General features: G+C 38.5%; 1 protein-coding gene across 4 annotated transcripts in view; it reads left to right on the top strand.

The window, feature by feature from the left end:
- PARD3B (par-3 family cell polarity regulator beta) overlaps window positions 1-21,810 on the top strand; it is a 1,162,629-nt gene that overhangs the window by 613,961 nt on the left and 526,858 nt on the right. For all 4 annotated transcript variants that reach the window (XM_003406115.3, XM_003406117.3, XM_003406114.3 and 1 more), the window contains exon 5: window positions 17,123-17,208. In XM_003406115.3, coding sequence (XP_003406163.2) covers window positions 17,123-17,208 — 86 coding nt within the window. The remainder of the gene's footprint in view (window positions 1-17,122; window positions 17,209-21,810) is intronic.

Genomic DNA, 21,810 nt, shown 5'->3' with positions numbered 1-21,810 from the left:
TGGCACAAAGGTGGCACTGAGGAGGGAGACTGAGTCTGTGCAGCATGCTTAGAGAAAGTGATCCATCTGAGCTGAGTGTTCAAGGATGGATGGATATTCACCAGGCAAGCAACAGTGTTCTTGAAAACTGGTGTGTGAAGGTGTGGAGCTATGGAACAGCATGGAGACTACAAGTACTCAGTGTAACTGGTGTGTGGAGGAGATGATAATGACACGCATCACGTACTGGTCTGCTGACCACTGGGTAAGCACTGTTTTAAACGTTTCACATGCATTAATACATTTAATTCTCACAGCCACTTAATAAGAAGGTACTGTTAGAAGCCCCATTTTACAGATGAGAAAAGGTGGTACAAAGAGATTAAGTGCTGGAGCCAGAGTTAACAGACCTCACTAAGGCTCATGAGGAAAGCAGAGGCCAGCTCTCAGCGGCCTCCAGTGCTCTTCAAAGCACTTGGAACTTTGTGTGTCCACAGGGGTATTAGTCATCCTCAGGGCCCTTGTCAGTGTGTGCCAGGAAACACACAGCCATAGGATAACCGCGGTACATTGCCTCAGGGCCCTTGTCAGTGTGTGCCAGGAAACACACAGCCATAGGGTAACTGCGGTACGTTTCCTCAGGGCCCTTGTCAGTGTGTGCCAGGAAACACACAGCCATAGGGTAACCGCGGTACGTTTCCTCAGGGCCCTTGTCAGTGTGTGCCAGGAAACATACAGCCATAGGGTAACCGCGGTACGTTTCCTCAGGGCCCTTGTCAGTGTGTGCCAGGAAACACACATCCATAGGATAACCACGATGCGTTCCTCAAGAGTCAGCTTCACCTTAAGATCTGGAGGGGAAAATGCAGTTCAAAACATTTTTTAATTTAAAGCTGATATATTTTGAAATAGAATAGTTTTGGAATAGCATAGTCATTTTAGGTAAAGAGTATGGGGAGGTTGGTGAACTTCTCCCCTGCCCTACCAGGAATATGAGTGCCCTCTTCATTGCTGCAAGAGATAATTTAATGGAGAAGTTTGAGAAGCACTGACATTGGCAGTGGCAGCCACTACAGTGTTTTAAAGAGGAGAATGGCATGACTATAATGGATGCTCTGTTACACAGCCCGGATCCCCACTTCCAGGACTGAAGGACTTCCTCCTGCACCTTCTGTAAAAGATGGTGCTGAGCTGTCTGCCCTCTTTGTGAATTGTTTGGCTGGAGAGACCCACAATGTGCAAGATTATGCCCAGCCTAGATCCCATGACTAAGCTATGGGGGGAGGGGGTAAGAGAAAGAAGGCTAAGGGGGTTAATAAAGACCCAGCCCCCTTACCCCAACTGAAGACAATGCTAAATGCCTGTTGCAGCTCCCAAGGACCCATGAGGTTGGCTGAGGTGTTGTTGAGAATGCGCTGCCACTCACCTCCTCCCAGTGCAAGTCCTGTGTCCTTCCTCTTGCACAGCGCAGATCTTAGAGCACTTCCTAATGAACTTCCTGTCCACTGATTTCTGTCTCAGCCCCCATTCCAGGGAACCCAACCTGCACCAATGACCTTGTGGTTATGGAGTGTGGCCGGACCATGGGCAGCAGGTGGAATCAGGAGAGAGATCAGGGCCTGAAATGAGGCTCTGGTAGCCGGATTAAGGAGCCCAGGATGTATTTGAGAGTGATGTGGGGGGCACAATCAGCAAGTTCTGATGACTGCAGAGAAGGGGAGAGCTTATAATCACCAGGTCTCTAGTGCAAGCTTAGAGGTGGAGTCTTTAACCAGTGGAAGAGATTGAAGGGCTAGAGGAGAAGCAGGGGTGGAGTGTAGGCCAGAGGTGGGAGATTATAAAGCTAGTTTTGAGTAAAATTGACTATTGATTGAATAAATGCCTTATTTTAGGCAGTTAGCAAAGTGGTGGTGATCATCCTTTTCCAGGTCAGACACAGAAAGGATGCCCTGCCCCTTTTATTCCTGCTCTAAACCCAGGTGGGCTTAATCATGGCAAGGTCACTGTCCACGGTGACAGGATGAATGAGGCTTACCTTGAAATGTTTTTCTCTGCTAAATTGCTAGGGCTTGCCTTTGCTAAGTATTTTACATTTTAATGGAGTTTCTTAAGTTTATAGTTTCAGACATTCCCTTTCAGAAATTCACCCAACAGACATTTGCACCAGGTTATGAAATGCCAGACACTGTTCTAGGCATTTGGGATACATCAGTGAACAAAACATAAAAGCCACTGCCCTCGTGGAGCTTATGTTCTAGCTATTGATAGCTCAACCAATGAGATCTTTTTAAGGGGGATGTGCTCCCCTCTCCATAGCATTGTTACCAGTTCTGACTAATGGCGACACCATGGGTGTCAGAGTAGAACTGTGCTTCATAGGGTTTTCAATGGCTGATTAATTCAATAGGCCAGACCTCTCTTCCAAGGGTGGACTCAGACTGACAGCATTTTGGTTAACTGTTTGTACCAGCCAGGGACTCCCTTCCAGCATTGTAAACAGTTCTAAGTAGAAAACATTTGTATTTAAATAAGAGTGTTGTTTCCTCAAGTGATCAGAATGTCATCTGGCCTGGCTGTAGCTACTTTTGCAGAGTCTCTTCCAACTCTCTGTGTGGTACCTTTATACCTTGGCTTAAAAAACAAACAACCCTTTTTCAGATGCCATCCATGGCAATGGCTGTTCTCAGCAGTTCAGAACTCTGTTGCCTCATTTAAAGCTGTGTGCACGTGCTGTTAGAACCCACGAGAGTGCAGCTGGCTCTGAATCACCTCGTTCCTCCTCCCCATACAATAGTCTTTTGCGTCTCTGGCAGTTCCCCCTTCTCCATATATGTCATGGTGAGGACTGGTTAAGATGCAACTTAGGTTGTCGGAGAAAACCCTTCTCCAAATTGTTTATTTTCGGTAGGCCCTATAATGTAAGCTAGTGAAATAGTTTTTGAAACCAGAGGCTTCCAATAAAGGTGTCACAAAGCGAAATGCGAGAATGATGAAGTGAATGGCAAAATGATTGTATAGAAAGATAGATGGAGGTTATGGGAGAGAAATAAGTGCATATGGGTGAAGGGAGTAAGGGAGTGCATGAGGAGAGAGTGAAATGACTACCTAATATGGGTACTAACAAAGACTTAAAAAATCTTGAACATGCCTTATTCATGCACTAAGATGGGTTATAAATTTTGTTCTCCTCTCCTAATAATAAAGATTTTCTTAGATAGACTTTAAAAAAAAATGCTTCCTAAATTTTGAGGATTTTTTTTTTTTTAATGATGCACTACTAAACTAAGCACACAAAATCACTGTAACTATTGTTTGTTTGTTTTTATTCTGAAACAGCTATGGATTCAAATTTTTTTGTAGTACGTTTTCCTAGTGAAGATTTTCATAGTGAGGGGCAGCAGGGCGCTGCGCCTGTGCTGCCTGGGTGACATTCATGTGCAGACAAAAAATATTCCTGTAACACTGTGCCCTTTTATCTTTACCCCCTTAACCAAACCTGGAATTTTTATAGTTTTGCTTCAGTGTATATGGTACATTTTACTAGAGCCAAACCTGATTGAAATATATTTCAGCCAGCAAAATGACAGCTGTTAAGCTAGGAGTTTTTTTTGTAATTGCGAATTACCCTGGCTTCTTCAAGTCCTTTGATGTTTACCAACTTTAGGTGATAATTTGTAGTAGTAAATTAGGCCCTAGTGCCATCAAACTGTCCATTTTGACAGACCTGTATTCTAAATATTTGAGAAGATGGCATAGTTTCAATAGAGAGATTAAATGAAAGAGAAGCAGATGTTTACAATACCTTTGATCGTATTTTACGGTGGTAGCATGATCTGAAGCAGACCCGTGGGGGAGAGGGCCACGTTCGTCAATATCTTCACCCTCTCAGTAATTAACAGCATTATCTTGGTGCACCTAAGCGTTGGACTCAGCAATTTTGAATGATATACAAGAACTAAGGAAAAATGAGCTATAACTGGATGGGAGAAATAATCAATGATAAATCAAATTGGTGATTATGAACATCTTTCAGTGTATCAGTCTTTCATTTGAAAAAAAGTTATATTAAATGTTTTCCGCTTTTCTTTTTTGCATTCTTGGAAATATGTTATTTGAGTATATGTAGGAAACAATGAACATTAAAATAAGAATTGCAGAAATGCCTTGTTGAACTTCTGAACTTCTACAATTCTAAAGATTTTAAAGCAGCCTTTCATTGAATGTATTTGTGTGGGAAGCTGCATACCGATTGATGTTGGCTGTAAGCTCAGAGTTTAAAAGAGCAGGTGGAATGCTGATCTTAAATGTCAGTAGCAATTGTCATTTTTGATACGTGGATGAGGTTGGTCATTGTGTCTAGTTCATTCAGATCTCAGAAATAAAACAGATTTTATGCCCCTTCACCCATTTTTTAAACTCACTGCTGTGTTTTCACCACCTAGTATCAGGTTTAGTCAAGGTTATTTTATACACTTATATAAAAACAAACAAACAAAAGAAAACCTAAAAAAAAAAAACTACAAACCAGCAAAAAATCCAGTAGGCAAAATGTGTAAAGGATATTATTATTTTTTAAGTTATTGTTTACATTATTTTGGCCTTCTCAAATCTAAACCAGAACACTGAAAAGTCTTAACAGTGAACTTGAATTATTGGCACAAAGGAGGAAAGGAAATATCCAAGGAAAGATCATAGGAAAAAAAGAAAGAAAAAGGTGCACAAAGGGAGAGTTTTAGTTTTCAAGTGTATGTTGTCTTATGCCACAAATTTGTGCATCGAAAGCCATATAGAAATCAGTATGTTCAAAAACTAAAAATTATATATATATATATATATATATATATATATATATATATATATATATATATATACTGTGAGACTTTGCTTCTCAAGGGATGTTTCCAAGAAAACATTTGTTCAAATGAATAATCATACCTTAATTTATCTGTCGGAGTATGTTTATATTTCTTCAGCGAGGGTTTACCTGTTTTACTATTTGGTATAATTTCACTAAGTACTATGACATTTTTAAACCTGGAGTGGACCTTCGAAACCCTTTAAACTTCTTACCCTCATTTTACAGATAACAAAATTGAGGACCAGGAGATCTGGTCACCTGGCAAGCAATGATGGAACTTCTATAGGAACCTAGTTTGCTTTGTACTAGACCAGAGCTTATTTTTTTCTACTGTGCAGTGGTCTTTTCCCCTTTTAAGTTTACTTTTTTTTTTTTTTCTGATGCTTTTAAAATCATTTGGCATCTCTTGGACACAAGCCAGATGAAGAGAAGGCATGGCCACCCAAGAGCATGTTGAGTGTCAATGAGATTCAGCCGTGTAGCACATAATCCACAACTGCATGATCTCTGGGAAGCCACTCAAGTGTAGAGGGTTGACTTTTAGTCTATTTTAAAAGTCCAAAATTGTTTAAACTCTTTCCCATTTTACTTCATAGCTGTTAAGATAGCATATGCCCATGGCTTAGCAGTGTGTGTATGTGTGCACACAGAAGTTTTGAGATATGCAGTTAACCATTTAATCTTAATGCTTTTACCTGCTTTCAAGATTAGGAAGGGACTAGTTAGTTTGGTAGTTAGTGTAGTATTTATGATCTAATTAATTGTGTTCCAAAAATAAGTTTAAAAACAATTATTGGAACATAATCTCTAGCATAATGAAATATTTGATAGTTCCCCTGCAAATCATCTCTTTTAATGTTTCATAATATGCTATTTTTTCCTCCTCAAGTTTTCTTAAAATCAATAAGAATCATGACAAGGTAAGTATATTTAACGTATTTTTGCATTCAAACTTAAATGTTAGGAGATACTATCCCAAGAAATCTTGATTCTTTCTTTGACTTTCAGTTTCATTTTGGAAAAGACATTAATCTTTTGCCCTTGAATATTTCCATTTATAAAATTTGGATAGGAATGCCAAAAAGTAGTCTAGGATTTTTGTGAGTATACATTTAATTATATGTGAAATGTTTCAAGGTCTTTGAAAAAAAGGCAAATTATATCCAAGTTATTATTATAGTTGTTTTTAATGTCGTTGAAAGAAAGAAGAAGTCAGAAAATCAATAATAAGGCCTGTATTCATTAACAGAGCCCTGATGGCGCAGTGGTTAAGAGCTTGGCTGCTAACCAAAAGGTCAGCAGTTCAAATCCACCAGCCACTCCTTGGCAATTCTTTTGACAGCAACAGGTCTGTTCAGTTTGTTTTTTGACTTTTGCATTCCTTCAGTCAACGAGTCTTTACCATCCCACAGTAGGAAGAGCATGAACTGAAAATCAGGAACCCTAAACACTGGCTTTGTCATTATGACAATATGTAAGAAGGGGGAGTCACTTCTCTCAGCATCTTATTTTCCTTAGCGATAGAAGGAGTAGCCAAGACTAGCACCATCATCATCGTTCTTCCCAAGACATAATGTGGTTCTGAATTTTGCCTAAGTCTAGTTATTGCGCACTAGATACTATCAAGCAGCATTTTCAATGTGTGGTTTCTGGACTAGCAGCATCTGGGAAATTTTAGACATGAAAACTCTCAAGCTACACCCTAGTCTGACTGCATCAGAAACTTCGGGGTGGGACCCAACAATTGGTGTGTTTCCAAGGCTCCATGTGGCTCTGGTCGATGTTAAAGTTTGAGAGCCACTGTTTTAGTAGAATTAAAAATGAATAAAATATGGCCTTTTTTTCTTAACCAATTTTTAATTTAGTACTTATCAAATCTCTAGTTGTCGTCCTGATTTCTTGATACATAGATGTACAATCTAATGAGACACACACACACATAAACCAAAACAAAAAACCAAACCCATTGCCGTCGAGTCAATTCTGACTCGTAGTGACCCCGTAGGGTGGAGTAGAACTGCCCCATATGGTTTCCAAGAAGCACCTCGTGGATTTGAACTGCCGACCTTTTAGTTAGCAGCTGTAGCTCTTAACCACTACGCCACCAGGGTTTCCACACACACATGTAAAATACAAAATTATGTTATATAAAAAAAAAAACATGTTATGGGTGTGTTAAATTGCTAAGACTGAAGCATTTTAAGGATGTTATCTCTGCTGTGGAGGCAACTGATTTATTTCTTAGGGCAAGATGTTACACAGAGCATGAATGGTTTATATTAGGTCAAACATGAATAACAGCAGTTTACTACCAAATTACATGTTAATTTCATATGTGTGCCCATTAAATAGTTTGCTTTTACTTTTACGTTAGCACAGTCATTCTTAGCCTAAAAAGTAAAGGCGAAAATGCTGAAATTATACCCAAAGTCTTTATTGTAAGATTTACATTGCATTTATTTATGAATTCGAGGCACGTAACCTGATGTTCAAATCTTCTCTGTTTAATTTTTCTGTTGCTCTCATTCTAAAATTTATGTGCGCTTTCAGAAGATACTTGTCGTTGACTTTGCAGAATGAAAATCTTGTTTTAAAATGCATCTGAGCTTTTGAAACAGAACTCAAATGCAGTTAAAATTTTGTGGGCAAGTGGTTTTAAATGTAGTTAAACACATTGAGGGAGAAAAATAAATCAAAACCATATATTATCACCTATAAAAAAAAAAAAGTAGGAACCCTGGTGACACAGTGGTTAAGCACTTGGTTGCTAACAGAAAGGTCAGTGGTTTGAACTCACCAGCCACTCTGCAGGAGGAAGACGTGACAGTCCGCTTCCATAAAGATTACAGCCTTGGAAACTCTACGGGGCAGTGCTGTGGCCTCCTATAGGGTCGCTATGAGTTGGAATCAACTTAGCAGCAATAGGTTTGTAAGTTAAACACAAACCAAAACCAAAGCCATTGTGGATGAGTCGATTCCAACTCATTGCAACCCTAGAGGACAGAGTAGAGCTGGTCCATAGGGTTTCCAAGGAGCACCTGGTGGATTTGAGCTGCTGACCTTTTGGCTAGCAGCCATAGCTCTTAACTACTATGCCACCAAGCGTTCCTTTTATAAGTAAAGAGGAGACATCTAATTTTAGTTCTCATCTGAGCAATGAAAAAACTAAAACAAAAACAACAGTTTCCACCAAGTCAGTTCCAACTCATGGCAACGCCATGCATGTCAGAGTAGAACTGTGCACCGCTGGATTTTCAATGGCTAATACTTCAGAAGTAGATCACCAGGCCTTTCTTCTAAGGCACCTCTGGTGAACTTCAACTGCCAACCTTTTGGTTAACAGCTAAGCGCATTAATCCTTTACACCACCCAGGGACTCCGTGAGCAAGGGAAAGCAGAGCTTTAAAACTGTTTTTCTGTTTCCTTTTGTAGCTGTGGTTGACCAGAAAAAGCAATAGGAATTTGGGTAGCGTTTTCTTCTAAAAAAATTTTTATCAATAGTGTTAAGTTTCTTTGGGGGTGCGTAATGTGATGGGGCTTCATAATGATACGTGCTCCTGTATGAGATCGGTGACTTAGACCAACTGTGAAACACAAAATGATGGCCTGGTGCAGACACTGTCATCACCCCTGGACAGAAGGGTGGGCCCGTCTGGTGTTAGGCCCTTCTCACCCAGCCTGTGAGGCTTGCAGTTGCCAGCACCAGCACTAACTAAATGTAAACACCTTTACTTTCCAGCTGCTGCTAATTGGTTTGGGAATATTTATGTAAGTGTTGATTTCAAAGCTAAAAATAGTGTGGTGATGTTTAAATCTAGCTCATTCTGGCTGTCAGAAATGCTCCCCGAACCTGAAAGTGTTGCTAAAAATGTTCACTTTTTAAAAATTGTAGTAATTAAACTTGTCTGTTGTGAAAGCCACATACGATAGTTTCCTGCTGGGACGGAAAAGGTAAAGGACAAACTTCTGAAAGGTCTCTGCCCAGTTGGCAAGACACAACCTCCTGCTGAACTCTATCAGAGGGGAAAGAATTGTAGTATGGGCAAAAGGAGGTGGCAGAATTAACTTTGAAATAGCTCTGTTCTCTTATATTCCATGCAGGTGATAACATCCTCTATTTAAACTAACATTAAAAATCTAATTTATTAAGAAAATGTAAATATAGAGCTTTCAAAACCACTGTGTTTTCTAGAAGCATGTTTGGGGATTGGAAGTCATATAATTAATATTTCTCAAACTCAAAGTTGAAGAAATATGGTGGCTGTTTAATTCCATTCCTTATTTTTGCTCCTTTACTTCCAAATTTAAAGGTCACTATTTTACAGACTTTAGCTATGAGAAAATAAATATCATTTTTATTTTTAGGTACATGTGATTTTGTGGCTCTTTGTTTCACCATATAATTTAGTGAAATAAAAGCCTAAGTACTCTTAAGTTATTGCTTGTCAATTATTTTGTAATTTTTGGAAAAAGTGATTTAATCTACCCTGTTAATAAATAAGCTGCCATTGTCCATAAGCCTAGAAGCACTATACTGTTAAGTCATTTTGGAATTGGTTTCATGTCCTTGTAGGATGCCCTAAGCATCTGCCTGCCTGCCCCATCTCTGGAGAATATCAAAGAGTTTCTTTTTTTTAAACAGAGGTAGAAATCTTCTTTGAGATAATGCAACAGACAAACAAAAAAGCAAGCAAACAAAGCCCTTGACTTTGGAGAATGTCATTTGCTTCAAGTTCAACTTTGCCCAGGACCTGGGTATCTCTAGAACAACTTCTGCAGAGCCACAAATGGTTCTAACGAGGATAAAGTAGGTAAACTAAGGTGATCACATCCAGGTGTGGGAATCAGAGAAGGCTTCATAAAGGTGGTGATTTTTTTTTTTTTTAATGTGCTTTAGGTGAAAGTTTACAGCTCAAGTTAATTTCTCACTGAAAAATCTATACACATATTGTTTTGTGACATTAGTTTCAGTCCCCACAATGTGACAGCACACACTTCCTCTCCACCCTGGGTTTTCCTGTGTCCATTTGACCAGTTCCTGTCATTTCCTGCCTTCTCATCCTACATTTGGACAGGAGCTGCCCATTGGGTCTCTTATATCTGACTGAACTAAGAAGCACGCTCCTCACGTGTATTACTTTTTGTTTTGTAGTCCTGTCTAATCTTTGTCAGAAGAGTGGGCTTTGGGAATGGTTTTAGTTCTGGATTAACAAAGCGTCTGGGGACAGCAGTTTCAAGGGTTCTTCTAGTCTCTGTCAGATCACTAAGTCTGGTCATTTTACGTGAATTGGAGTCTTTTCTACGTTTTTCCCCTGCTCTGTCCAGGACTCACTGTTGTGTTCCCTGTCAGGGTGGCTATTGGTGGTAGCCAGACATCATCTAGTTCTTCGGGTCTCAGGCTGGTGGAGCTTCTGATTCATTTGGTCCTTTAGTACTTTGGGCCAGTATTTTCTTTGTGTCTTTGGTTTTCTTCATTCTACTTTGCTCTGAGTAGGATGGGATCAGTAGATATATCTTAGATGGCTGCTCAAAAGCTTTTAAGACCTCAGACCCTACTTATCAAAGTGGGATGTAGAACATTTTCTTTATGAACTATGTTATGCCAAAAGACTTAGATGTCCCCCAAAACTATGGCACCCAGGCCCCAGCCCAAGCTGCTCTGTCTCTAAAGTGTTTGGATGTGTCTAGGATACTTCTTTGCTTTTGCTTTAGTCCAGTTATGCTAACTTCCCCTGTATTGTGTGTTGTCTAACACACATTCCAACTCATTACAAAGAATTCTCCCTTACTGCAATATACAGAAAAGATTTTGGCAGGTGACAAATATTTCCCATTAGCTGAAATGATAAGCTGTAGTTACTACCCTTTTTGATAGCTGTGAAAAGGCAGAGAATTTTTGGTGCTATTTTTAATATAGTCAAATTTTTGTTTTAAAGCATGCAAGCCTGTGAATGTGTGTTCTTTTTAAGTCTGTTTTTATTGACATGATTGCTCCAAAACTGTAGTCAGTTCAGAATTATCCTTGAGCAGATTATCACATTGCAATTGGCCCAATACTGCTTTTAAATTCTAATTGACATTTTCACATACTTGGCGTATTAAGTACTTTGTTGACATAAATAGAATCTTTACTTACTGTCTAACTAAAACTAGAAGAGAAAAATCCTTTAACCTTAAAAATGTTGATTTGAACCAGAAAGTATGTTATCTTCCTGTCTTGGCAAAGGGATAAAGAAAGTTCCACTTGTAGAAGGAAGCAAAAAGACAAAATAGATAGTTAAAACTTCGTAGCAAATATTCCATTTTTTTCTCTGACATCCTGGGGATTTTTATATCCAGGCAGGTTTATAAAGCCAAATATAAATTCTTTTAATGAACTGCCACTTATATTTGTGCATGTGTCTGCCCTGCCACATCCCTCGTTAACATGATAACTAAGAAATAGCTATATATGTTAGATTCTGTCAGAGAAGCATACACATTAGAAAAATATAACTAGGCTGGTGTGAGAGTTGAATCAGCAAAGACATTAGAGGGAGCACAGTCTCCAGGACTTCCTCACTTCTGACGCCAACTACAAGTTTGGGAAGGTTCTCAAAACCACCTCAGGTTCAGTAATTCACTAGATGGAGTAAAGGTACTTACTGAAAGCTATTATAATCAGAGTTATGATTCATTACAGGGAAATGATACAAATTAAAGTCAGCAAAGGGAAAAATCACATAGAGCAGAGTCCAAGAGAAATACCAAATGCAGAGCCTCTGTTGTCATCTTCCCATGGAACTAGAATGTGTTAAAAAAAATTGGTGTGTAACAAAATGCATAGAATATGGCTAACCACACAAGCTTACCTGAGCTCCCGCATCAGAGCTATGTTGGATCTTCATCACAGAGGCGTTATTGATTGGTTGATTGCCCATACGGTTGATCTGTCTCCCAATCAACTGATACTGCATGACTCAAAGACCCCACCCTATATCGTTGGTCTTTCTGGCCAGCCCCAATCATATAACTTATTGTTAGACTAACCAGCATGGCCCGAGACCCCCAGGCAAACAAAGGCACTCCTATAAGGCATAGTACTCTCAGAGCCTAAAGATTACCTGCCCCCGAAGCAAAGGCAAAGACCTGGCTGAGGGCAAAGGCTAGACCTTCCCTTTGGACAAGGCCAAATTCCTTACTACATGTTTGGACTACAAAGGAATATAGTATATAAAGGAATATTCATTCAACGTCTCCAATAATTTTCTAATATTGTTATTTTCAAGCTTTGGTTGGCAGGGTTTTTTTGTTTGTTTGTTTGTTTTTCCAAAAGAAATGCTATGAAACTATCTCAGAGTAAAAAAAAGATAAAAGTGAAACTACTCCGTTTAAAGTAAAGTTGGAACTGGGGCAGTGTTGGTGGATGGAACTCCCAGAGCCTAAGTAAGAGCCTAAGTATTCCAGTCTTATTCTGTTTCACTAACTTCTTCCTTCTTTTTGACAGATCCATCTGAGGCATCTGTTCTAATAATACCTATGGGTGATTTTAAAATATGTCTGTACATTCTTTGATACTCCTCATTTTCAAAGACATAACCTAATTCTCCTTTCCTCGAATATTGGCCAGATTTAATAATTTGCTGTTAATCCACAGAATATGGCACATGTGATGGTTTGTGACTTCTGAAGCTAGGTCATGAAAATGGTGGTGTGTGCCTTTCTCTCCCTTTTTCAGATTGCTCACTCTGGGGCAGTGTCAGGGACCTGGGGGACACTATCAAGCCTATCAACATACTCATGAGGACACTCAGAACCCTACGATAGACTCCTGTGGAAAGGAAGGGAGGTTTGCTACCAACAGCCAGAACCAAGTTACCAGCCATGGAAATATGCCACATTTAAAAGTGGAAATTCCAGAGAAATACTTCTGGAATGATGAAATAAAGACATCTGAAAACCTGCACTTCACAAAACAACAAGAACACTGGCAAAAACTGTTAAACTAAACTTTTCCAGAACTCTAGACATTCATCAAAGGCTTGAAGCAATAAGGGAAGCATTTATTTAAGGAAAAAAAAAAAGTTGAATCTCACTAAGAACAGTGAGCTTTGTGGTACTTTAACATACACTTATTTTATCCCCAGTAGCCTTGCAACCATGATAACTGTGAAAACCAGCATCCAGGTAGCCACTGGAGGGATAAAATGAGTTTGGAGTCCACCAAAAGCCCCACGGAGGAGCATTTTTATTATTTGACCTGACAGCTCCCTGGAAAAGTTCTATTCTCAAGTCTTGTCTTATTTGACCTGACTCAAAGCTCCCTCTTGTGAACAGCACTATTCCCAGGATGTTTATTGAAAAATAGAAGCGATTGTTTAACGTGGCGCTACTTAAGCTGTGATACTAATTGGGGCTGAGAATAAGCTGACCATAGAACCCATAAGGAAAATCTGTTGTTACTGTGTGCTGTCAAGTGGATTCTGACTCATAGCGAACCCTAGCTACTGCGCGCCACGCCACCAGGGTTTCCATATATATATTTAAAGCTAATCTCATGCATATTATTTGGCAGTTATTAGTAACTGGATTGAATGAAAGGAACATGTTGACTAAATGATCCAATGGATTGTATCAGCCTCAGAATCATTATCTTCTAATGCTGAAGCCAACAATCTATTAAATATGGAATTACTTTCCTTATGCCAAATTTTAGGCACACTTAAATAAAATGAAACGATGATAATATTCACAGTAATAAAGGTGACGATGATGACAATAGTAATAATAGTCGTAACAGCAGCAGATCCTTGTAGGGCTCGTTCTGTTCCTGCCATCGTTGCCATCGAGTCGATTCCAACTCATAGTGACCCTCTAGGACAAACTAGAACTGCCCCATACAGTTTCTAAGGAGTGACTGGTAGATTTGAACTGCCGACCTTTTGGTTAGCAGCCACGCTCTTAGCCACTGCATCACCAGGACTCAGTAGTAGACCATATGATTGTCTAATTCAGAATGACCAATACCAGTCTGTTTCAGCTCACTTGTTGTTGCTGTTAGGTTCTGTTGAGTTGGTTCCGATTCGTAGTGACCCTGTGTATAACAGAACAAACACTGCCCAGTCTTGTGTCATCCTTATAATTGTTTTTATGCTTGAGTCAATTGTTGCAGCCACTGTGTCATCCCTGCTCTTTGAGGGTCTTCCTCTTTTTCGCTAACCTTAGTATACTAAGCATGATGTCCTTCTCCAGGAACTGGTCCCTCTTCATAACATGTCCAAAGTATCTGAGACGAAGTCTTGCCATCCTTGCTTCTAAGGAACATCCTGGCTGTACTTCTTCCAAGACAGATTTGTTCGTTCTTCTGGCAATCCACTGTATAGTCTACATTCTTCACCAACATCACAGTTCAAATTCAACTCCTCTTTGGTCTTCCTTATTTATTGTCCAGCTATCACATGTATATGTTGTGATTGAAAACAGCATGGCTTGGATCAGGCGCACCTTAGTCCTCAAAGTGACATCTTTGCTTTTTAACACTTTAAAGAGGTTTTTTGCAGCAGATTTGTCCAATGAGTCATTTGATTTCTTGACTGCTGCTTCCATGGATGTTGATTACGTATATAAGTAAAATGACATCCTTGACAACTTCAGTGTTTTCTCAGTTTAGCATGATGTTGCTTAATGGTCCTAATGTGAGGATTTTTGGTTTCTTTATGTTGAGGTGTAATCCACACTGAAGGCTGCAGTCTTTTTTTTTTTTTTTTTTTCACAAGGGAACTCTAAATAATAGGTGGATTTTTTTTTTCACTGTGTTTTAGATGAGTATTTACAGAGCAAATTAGTTTCTCATTAAACAATTAATACACATATTGTTTTGTGACATTGGTTGTCACCCCCATACCATGTCAACACTCTTTCTCAACTTTGGGTTTCCCCTTGAAAGCTGTAGTCTTGGATGTTCATCAGTAAGTACTTCTTTGCTTTCAGCAAGCAAGGTTGTGTCATCTGCATATCAAAGATTGTTAATGAGTCTTCCTCTAATGCTGATGCCATACTCTTCTTCATATAGTCCAGCTTCTTGGAATATTTGTTAAGCATAAAAAAAAAAAACCAACTGAATAAGTCTGGTAAAAGGATACAACCTTGGTGCAAACCTTTTTGATTTTAAACCACACAGTGTCCCCTTGTTCTGTTCAAAAGACTGCCTCTTGGTCTATATACAGTTTCCTCATGAGCACCATTAAGTGTTCTGAAGTTTCCGTTCACTCTTGATTAAGAGATATCGATCTTTATGGGTTCCATTTCATTTTTGACAAATTCCAATTTTCTGAGATTCATACTTCATATATTTCATGTTCCCATTACTAATGAATTTTAGCATCTGGTTCCTTTCATTTTGAGTTGTGCCACCTCAGCAAATGAAGGTCCCAAAAGCTTACACCTTCTGTATTATTAAGGTCGACTGTACTTTAAGGAGGCAGCTCTTCTACAGTCCTATCTTGAGTGCCTTACAATCTGAGGGGCTCATCTTCTGGCAGTATATCAGACAGCGTTTTGCTTATATTCATAAGGTTTTCACTGGCCTTTTTTTTTCTTAGAAGTAGACTGCCAGGTCATTCTTCCTAGTCTGTCGTAGTCTGGAAGCTCCACTGAAAGCTTCCCACCATGGGTGATCCTGCTGGTATTTGAAATACCAGTTGCATAGTCACAAATAATCACACAGGGTACAATAGTCACAAATACTTTGTTAAATTGTCTTCCTCAGTAATTTTGTAACCTGCCCCATCCTTTGTCCTGTCCACTGTAAGTATATGTCAGGCCCTTCATAACAATATAAATAGTCAAAGGTTTTAAAAAATATTCATGGTTTAAGATTTGCTACCTTCAACTATGAAGCATTCCTTAACCTAATGGATTTTTTTTTTCACCTTTATTTATCCCTGTGGTGATGAGAAAAACAACAAAACAGCAACAACAAAAATCTAGTGTAGGCCAACTCCCTCACAAAACCATCAAATCGTGGATGGAATGTTGCCACTCAGTCTAAGAGTGAAATGCATTTTCTTTTTCACTCAATTCACTAAGACAAACTAGTTGCTGCTCTGTCTTGCTTTCATTCAGATATTTACCTAATTCTTTTTTGTTCAAAGTCTTAAGCTCAAATATTGTTATGCTTTTTTGTTGTTGTTGTTGTTGACATGATTTTTTCAGATCCGGGAATATCCTGTTTACTGGTATGGCTGTTGGTAATGGGCATGTTTCCATATGGCTTATTCTTAAAGTGCAACCACAGACCATAACTAAGACTGTTTGTCTATTGGTGGGAAGTATTACTCTGTTAAATTACAATTTCAAGGCTTAACAAAGAACTGATACCTTACATAAATAAGAATATAAATCAGGTTTGCTTTCTAGAATCTGTCTTCACTTCTGGACTGGGTAACATCCAGTTCAACTTTGCAACTACCCTGGAAATGCAGAACCTCTCTGGCCCTTTTACCTCTTTGTACTGGAAAAATATTTACAATTTTAGAGATTAAATGGTTAATTTTAGCTCCTCTTTGGTGAAAATGTCATGGCAGAGTAACAAGTCCAGATTTCTTCTTCCTATGATGCTCTTGTTATGCTTCTGACAGAAGTGACCTTGCCAGGCAACATTCTTGCATGGATTTTGCTTTCTTCATTTTTTTTTTTTTTTTTAATATTAGTGTCATGGGAGGTGCAAGCAAGTACAGTACATTAAAGCTAATATATCACCACCTGTCACTGGCGGCTTCCCTTTGGTACTCCTTTTCCGTTCTGGTTAAAAACACTCAGTCCCCAAAGCCTATGGTTGAGTAGCAGGAAGCTAAATGATATATGCCCTGGTGGTACAGTGGTTAAACGCGTGACTGCTAAGTAAAAGGTTGGTGGTTCGAACTCACCAGCTGCTTCACAGGAGGAAAATGTGTCAGTCTGCTTCTGTAAAGATTTACAGCCTTGGAAACCCAATGGGGCAGTTCTTCTCTGTCCTCTGGGGTCGCTATGAGTTGGAATTGACTCAACAGCAGCGGGTGAATGATATATCCCAAACCTCTTAACATATCACCTTGTGTAAACGGCCCATTTGAGTATTTCAGAAACTAAACAGAAGAGAAAAGAACATTGAAAAGATTAACACCTGTTTCCAGTCTTTAAAGAAATAGGAGCATACTGTACATACCCAGAGTAAAACCATCTACTCTCTCATCTTGAGATATTTTATTCAAATTTTCAATTCAATATGTGGTGTCCACATGCTTACAGGTTTGTTTCACTACACAGGATTCCTCCCAGAATTTAGAAGACGGAGAAGTTATGAATGGTGTACAGACAGAACTGGCATCACCAAAAACTAAGGATGCATTGAGGTATTCTCTTTATGTGAATAAGAATATTTATTTCTTTTTATGTTTATTTCTTTAATAGCTTATAACTATTCTTATTTTGCAGAAAAGATCAAGTTAAGCAGGATAGTGGTGCAAAACCAGTCCCGATTTTAAAATTAATTACTTACTCTTCCCATTTTCTTCAAAAGATATGAGTACTTACTGACAAACATGTATACAAATGAAGCTCAGTTCTTCCAGTACTTTTCTGCAACTTGGGTGTCTTAATTGCTTTTCCTTTTCTTTCTTTTTATTTATTTTAACACAGTTGAAAGTGAACATTTTAGATTTCATTGTGGTTGAGTGTTTTACTTTGCCTTTAGCCCTTTAGTACTGCTTTGTATTGTATTTTAACAATCTTGCAAAATTTTGTTCCGTGTATTTAAAATGAATCTACTCTATCAACCATGATTTTTCATGTTTATAATGAAAATAACTCATTATATGAAGTCAGTTGCTCTTAATGTTTATAAGTACTTCTTTTGTTTTGCACTAGTTTCCATTTTAGCCCTGGGTACTGGAAAACCAAAATCCAACCTTTTGGCCATCGAGTCAATTCTGATTCATAGTGACCCTGTAGGACAGATAAGAACTGACCCGTAGTGTTTCCAAGGCTGCAAACTTTACTGAAGCAGATTGCTACATCTTTTTCTCGAAGAGCAGCTGATGGATTTGAACCACTAACCTTTGGGTTAGCCGCCAAGTGTTAACCACAGCGCTGGGTTCAAATAATCCTCCTATGATGCTTACTAGTTCCATGCAGTTAGGCAAGTTACTCTTCTCTCTTGGTCTTAGTTTCTGATCTATAAAATGCAGATATTACTAAAACTTCTTCAGACTATGGGCATGAGAGTGAAATGAGTTAATGTATGTACAGCACTTTAAACAATGCCTGGAGCAGTGGTTAAGAGCTCAGCTGTTAACCAAAAGGTTGGCAGTTCAAATTACCGGCCACTCCTCGAAAACCCCGTGGGGCAGTTCTGCTCTGTCCTGTAGGGCCACTATGTGTTGGAATCCACTCGGTGGCAATGGTGGTGGGAACAGAATGAGCCCTTCGAGGATTTGCCCCTGTTGCTACTATTATTATTGTCACCATCATCATCTTTATTATTACTGAGAATATTACTGTTATCATTTTATTTTAAGGGTACTTAAAATTTGGTATAAGGAAAATAATTCCATATTTAATAGATCGTTGACTTCAGCATTAGAAGATGATGCTTCTGAGGTTGATTTAATTCATTCAGTCATTTAGTCAACATATTCCTTTCATTTAATCCAGTTACTAATAGGTGCCAAATAATTTGCATGGGATTAAGTTTAAATAATACACCCAGGACTCAGGCCACAACATTACCTACGTATAGGTTAGCAGCTTTTTTAACACTAATCTGTATAATCTCTTGAAGTTTTATAACTTATGACCATATAACTATTTATTTATTTAAATTATGCCTTTCTGATTAACAATCTGTACAACATTAAAAATTTGGTGCAGAAAATCTCTAGAACACTCTTTTAGTTCCAAAACCTTTAGTGATTTCATTTTGTACAAAATTAAGCATGATTTTTTAGCCGGGCATTTGACATGCTACTCTGAGATTTAATCTCAAACTGTTAGTTTAATCTTATCTTCTACCACTCTCTATTTAAAAAGAAAAATATTACAGTCAGCCTGGATTGTTGGCCTCCAGTGTGCCCACAAACCATCCGGGTGCAGTACCTTAGTGCAGGATGCCAATTTGAATCCTAACTCTATCCTATAGGAATGGCGTGATGTTGGACAAGTTATTTAACTTCTCTAAACTTCAGTTTCCTTATCTGTAAAATAGAAATGATGTAGTAAATGTCTACATTATAGATTTGGTATGAGGAGTACAGATTATAACATACAGAAGGCAATTTCCACATTGCCTTTCAAATAGCAGCTTAATTCATTGAGAATTTACTACTGTTCCTAGCACTGTAATTATTCTCTTGCTTTGTGTTGTATTTTATTACCTATCTTATCCCTCCCCTAGGTTATAAACATCTCGAATGCACTGGCTTTTGTTTTCTGCCTTGCAAAACTTCCCGATTAGAGTTACCAATATTTTGTTGAATTCAAGTGAATTAAGTGAATCTTGTCACCATCACAAAAAAATACTTCATTAGATTTTCACTCAGTACATATGCATCAACAAGATATTTTCCATCAAGTAGAGCGTGGGGTCACCTGCAAACTTTTCTAAGAGGTTTCTCTGCAGTCCATCTCTCACACCATCACATATGACTGACCTGCACATCAGTCCCTGAAGAACACCAGCCAGCGTTGCCACCCTTTGTCGCCTCTCTGTGTCAGCAATCAGTCAGTAGTCTAATCCCCAGCCCTACGGTATTTAAGAATTCTTTAAAAACTCTTGTTGAGGAAATAGGTTCAAAAATCTGAAAGCTTGAAGTACATTATTCCCTTCTTATCCATTAGTTCTTCTGTTCCCTCAGAAAGTTCTAATAATCATATTAATACCAAACCAAACCAAACCCAGTGCTGTCGAGTCTATTCCAACTCATAGCGACCCTATAGGACAGAGTAGAACTGCCCCATAGAGTTTCCAAGGAGCCCCTGGCAGATTCGAACTGCCGATCCTCTGGTTAGCAGCCGTAGCACTCAAACACTACGCCACCAGGGTTTCCAATCATATTAATAAAAATAGCTAACATTTATTCAACTCTTTGTATGACATACGTGTGTTAAGTTTTCTTATTTTTCTCATTAAAATCAACAATGCTATTAGGGATTTACCCTAATGCCTCCATTGCACAAGTGACGAAACCGAAATTTGGGGTCTTGGCTTAAATAATTTACTCAGATACTCAACTCAGTCTTAGGTTCTTCACCGCTGGAGACATACTTTCCTTGTAATTAAATAAATGAATCATAATTTTCTTCTGAAATAAAATATGTTCCTCTTCCTGCCCCAGTCTGCCCTTAACTTCAATGAATGATCTGTCACCGAGTGGACTGATGTCAGTGTGTAATGCTGTGCACTTGCCTAGTGTGAAGAAATTAGATCTACAAACATCCTTAGTTTCCGTTGCACTCTCTCACTCAAGTTTCAAGTCTTTCTTCTGGATGGAAACCGACTGAAGAACTTTCGGTCTAGCTCTAACAGAGTAGCCATTCATAATGACAGTTCATTTTTAGCCGCTGAGCCTACAGCTTCACCCATTCCTTTTCCTAAGCCCTTAGATTGGCAGCAACTGGTTCCAGTGATTATTGGAATCAATTTTGTCAAATGGATCTTGAGAACATTCAGTTTGTTTAACACTAGTCAATCTAATAATTTGTGACCATCTGCTTCAATTTTAGTATGTCTTATAAAGTTGTTTAAAGCTGGCTATTTGATGTCATTGGAATTTTCTCACCTTTTTTAATGTATATAAAGGAAATATTTTTCCTTCACCTACACAGTTCATTTTTTGTCTCTTTTCCAAAGGTATCTCTCAATCTCTTTTTTCTTTCCGTTGGTAGGAACTCCTTTCCTCCTCATTTTCTACATTTCCCATTCTCAGGCCATCTTTCTCCTGCCAGCTGCACTGTCCCCCAACACATAAATATATGCATGTCCTGCTCACTGGTCCCTAAACTTACTCAGCAGTTTGTATAAACAAATAACATTAATAGCATATTTTCAATTTTTAGTAGAATCTCACTTTATAAAATATATAGTGAAATAATCATGCCCCCCAAAAAAAAAAAAATTTTTTTTTTTTTTTTTTAGTCCTACCTGCTGTGCTTTTCTTCCAAGAAGGGTATATATACAAAGATTTCTACAGTACTCCAGATAATATTTATACCTTGGTTTTGGTTTCTTTTGGTTTCTTTTTATTTTAAAATAAATAAAAATAAGTAGACCGGCCTATGAGGCTTTTTGTTTGTTGGTTGGTTGGTTTTTAAGTGTTTCCCTTTCCATCTTGAAAGAAATAATGGACAAAATTTGATAAAGTTCATGTTGCAACAGTCCATGTTTTAGCCCATTGTTGCATACTGTATCATTCTACCTCCTTAGGGTCTTCCTCTTTTTTGCTGATCCTTTACTTTACCAAGCACAGTGTCATTCTCCAGGGACTGGTCCCTCCTGATAACATGTCCAAATTGTGTAAGACATAGTCTCACCATCCCTGCTTCTAAGGGGCCTTCTGGCTGTACTTCTTCCAAGACAGATTTGTTCATTCTTTTGGCAGTCCATGGTATATTCAATATTCTTCTCCAGTGCCACAATTCAAAGACATCAATTCTTCTTTGGTCTTCCTTATTCATTATCCAGCTTTCACATCCATATGAGGTGATGGAAAATCCCATGGCTTGGGTGAGGCACACTTTAGTTGTCAAGTTGACGTCTTTGCTTTTTAACCCTTTATAGAGGTCTTTTGCAGCATATTTGCTCAATGCAATGCATTGTTTGATTTCTTGACTGCTGTTTCCATGGGCATTGATTGTGGTCCTAGTAAAGTGAAAAAATCCTTAACAATTTCAATATTTTCTCTGTTTATCATGATGAGGCTTATTGGTCCAGTTGTAAGGATTTTTGTTTTCTTTATGTC

The sequence above is a fragment of the Loxodonta africana genome, chromosome 6 (genome assembly GCF_030014295.1).
Source record: "Loxodonta africana isolate mLoxAfr1 chromosome 6, mLoxAfr1.hap2, whole genome shotgun sequence".
NCBI lineage: Eukaryota > Metazoa > Chordata > Mammalia > Proboscidea > Elephantidae > Loxodonta > Loxodonta africana.
The sequence above is the reverse complement of the archived record's forward strand: the minus strand, read 5'-3'. Positions and strand labels throughout refer to the sequence as shown.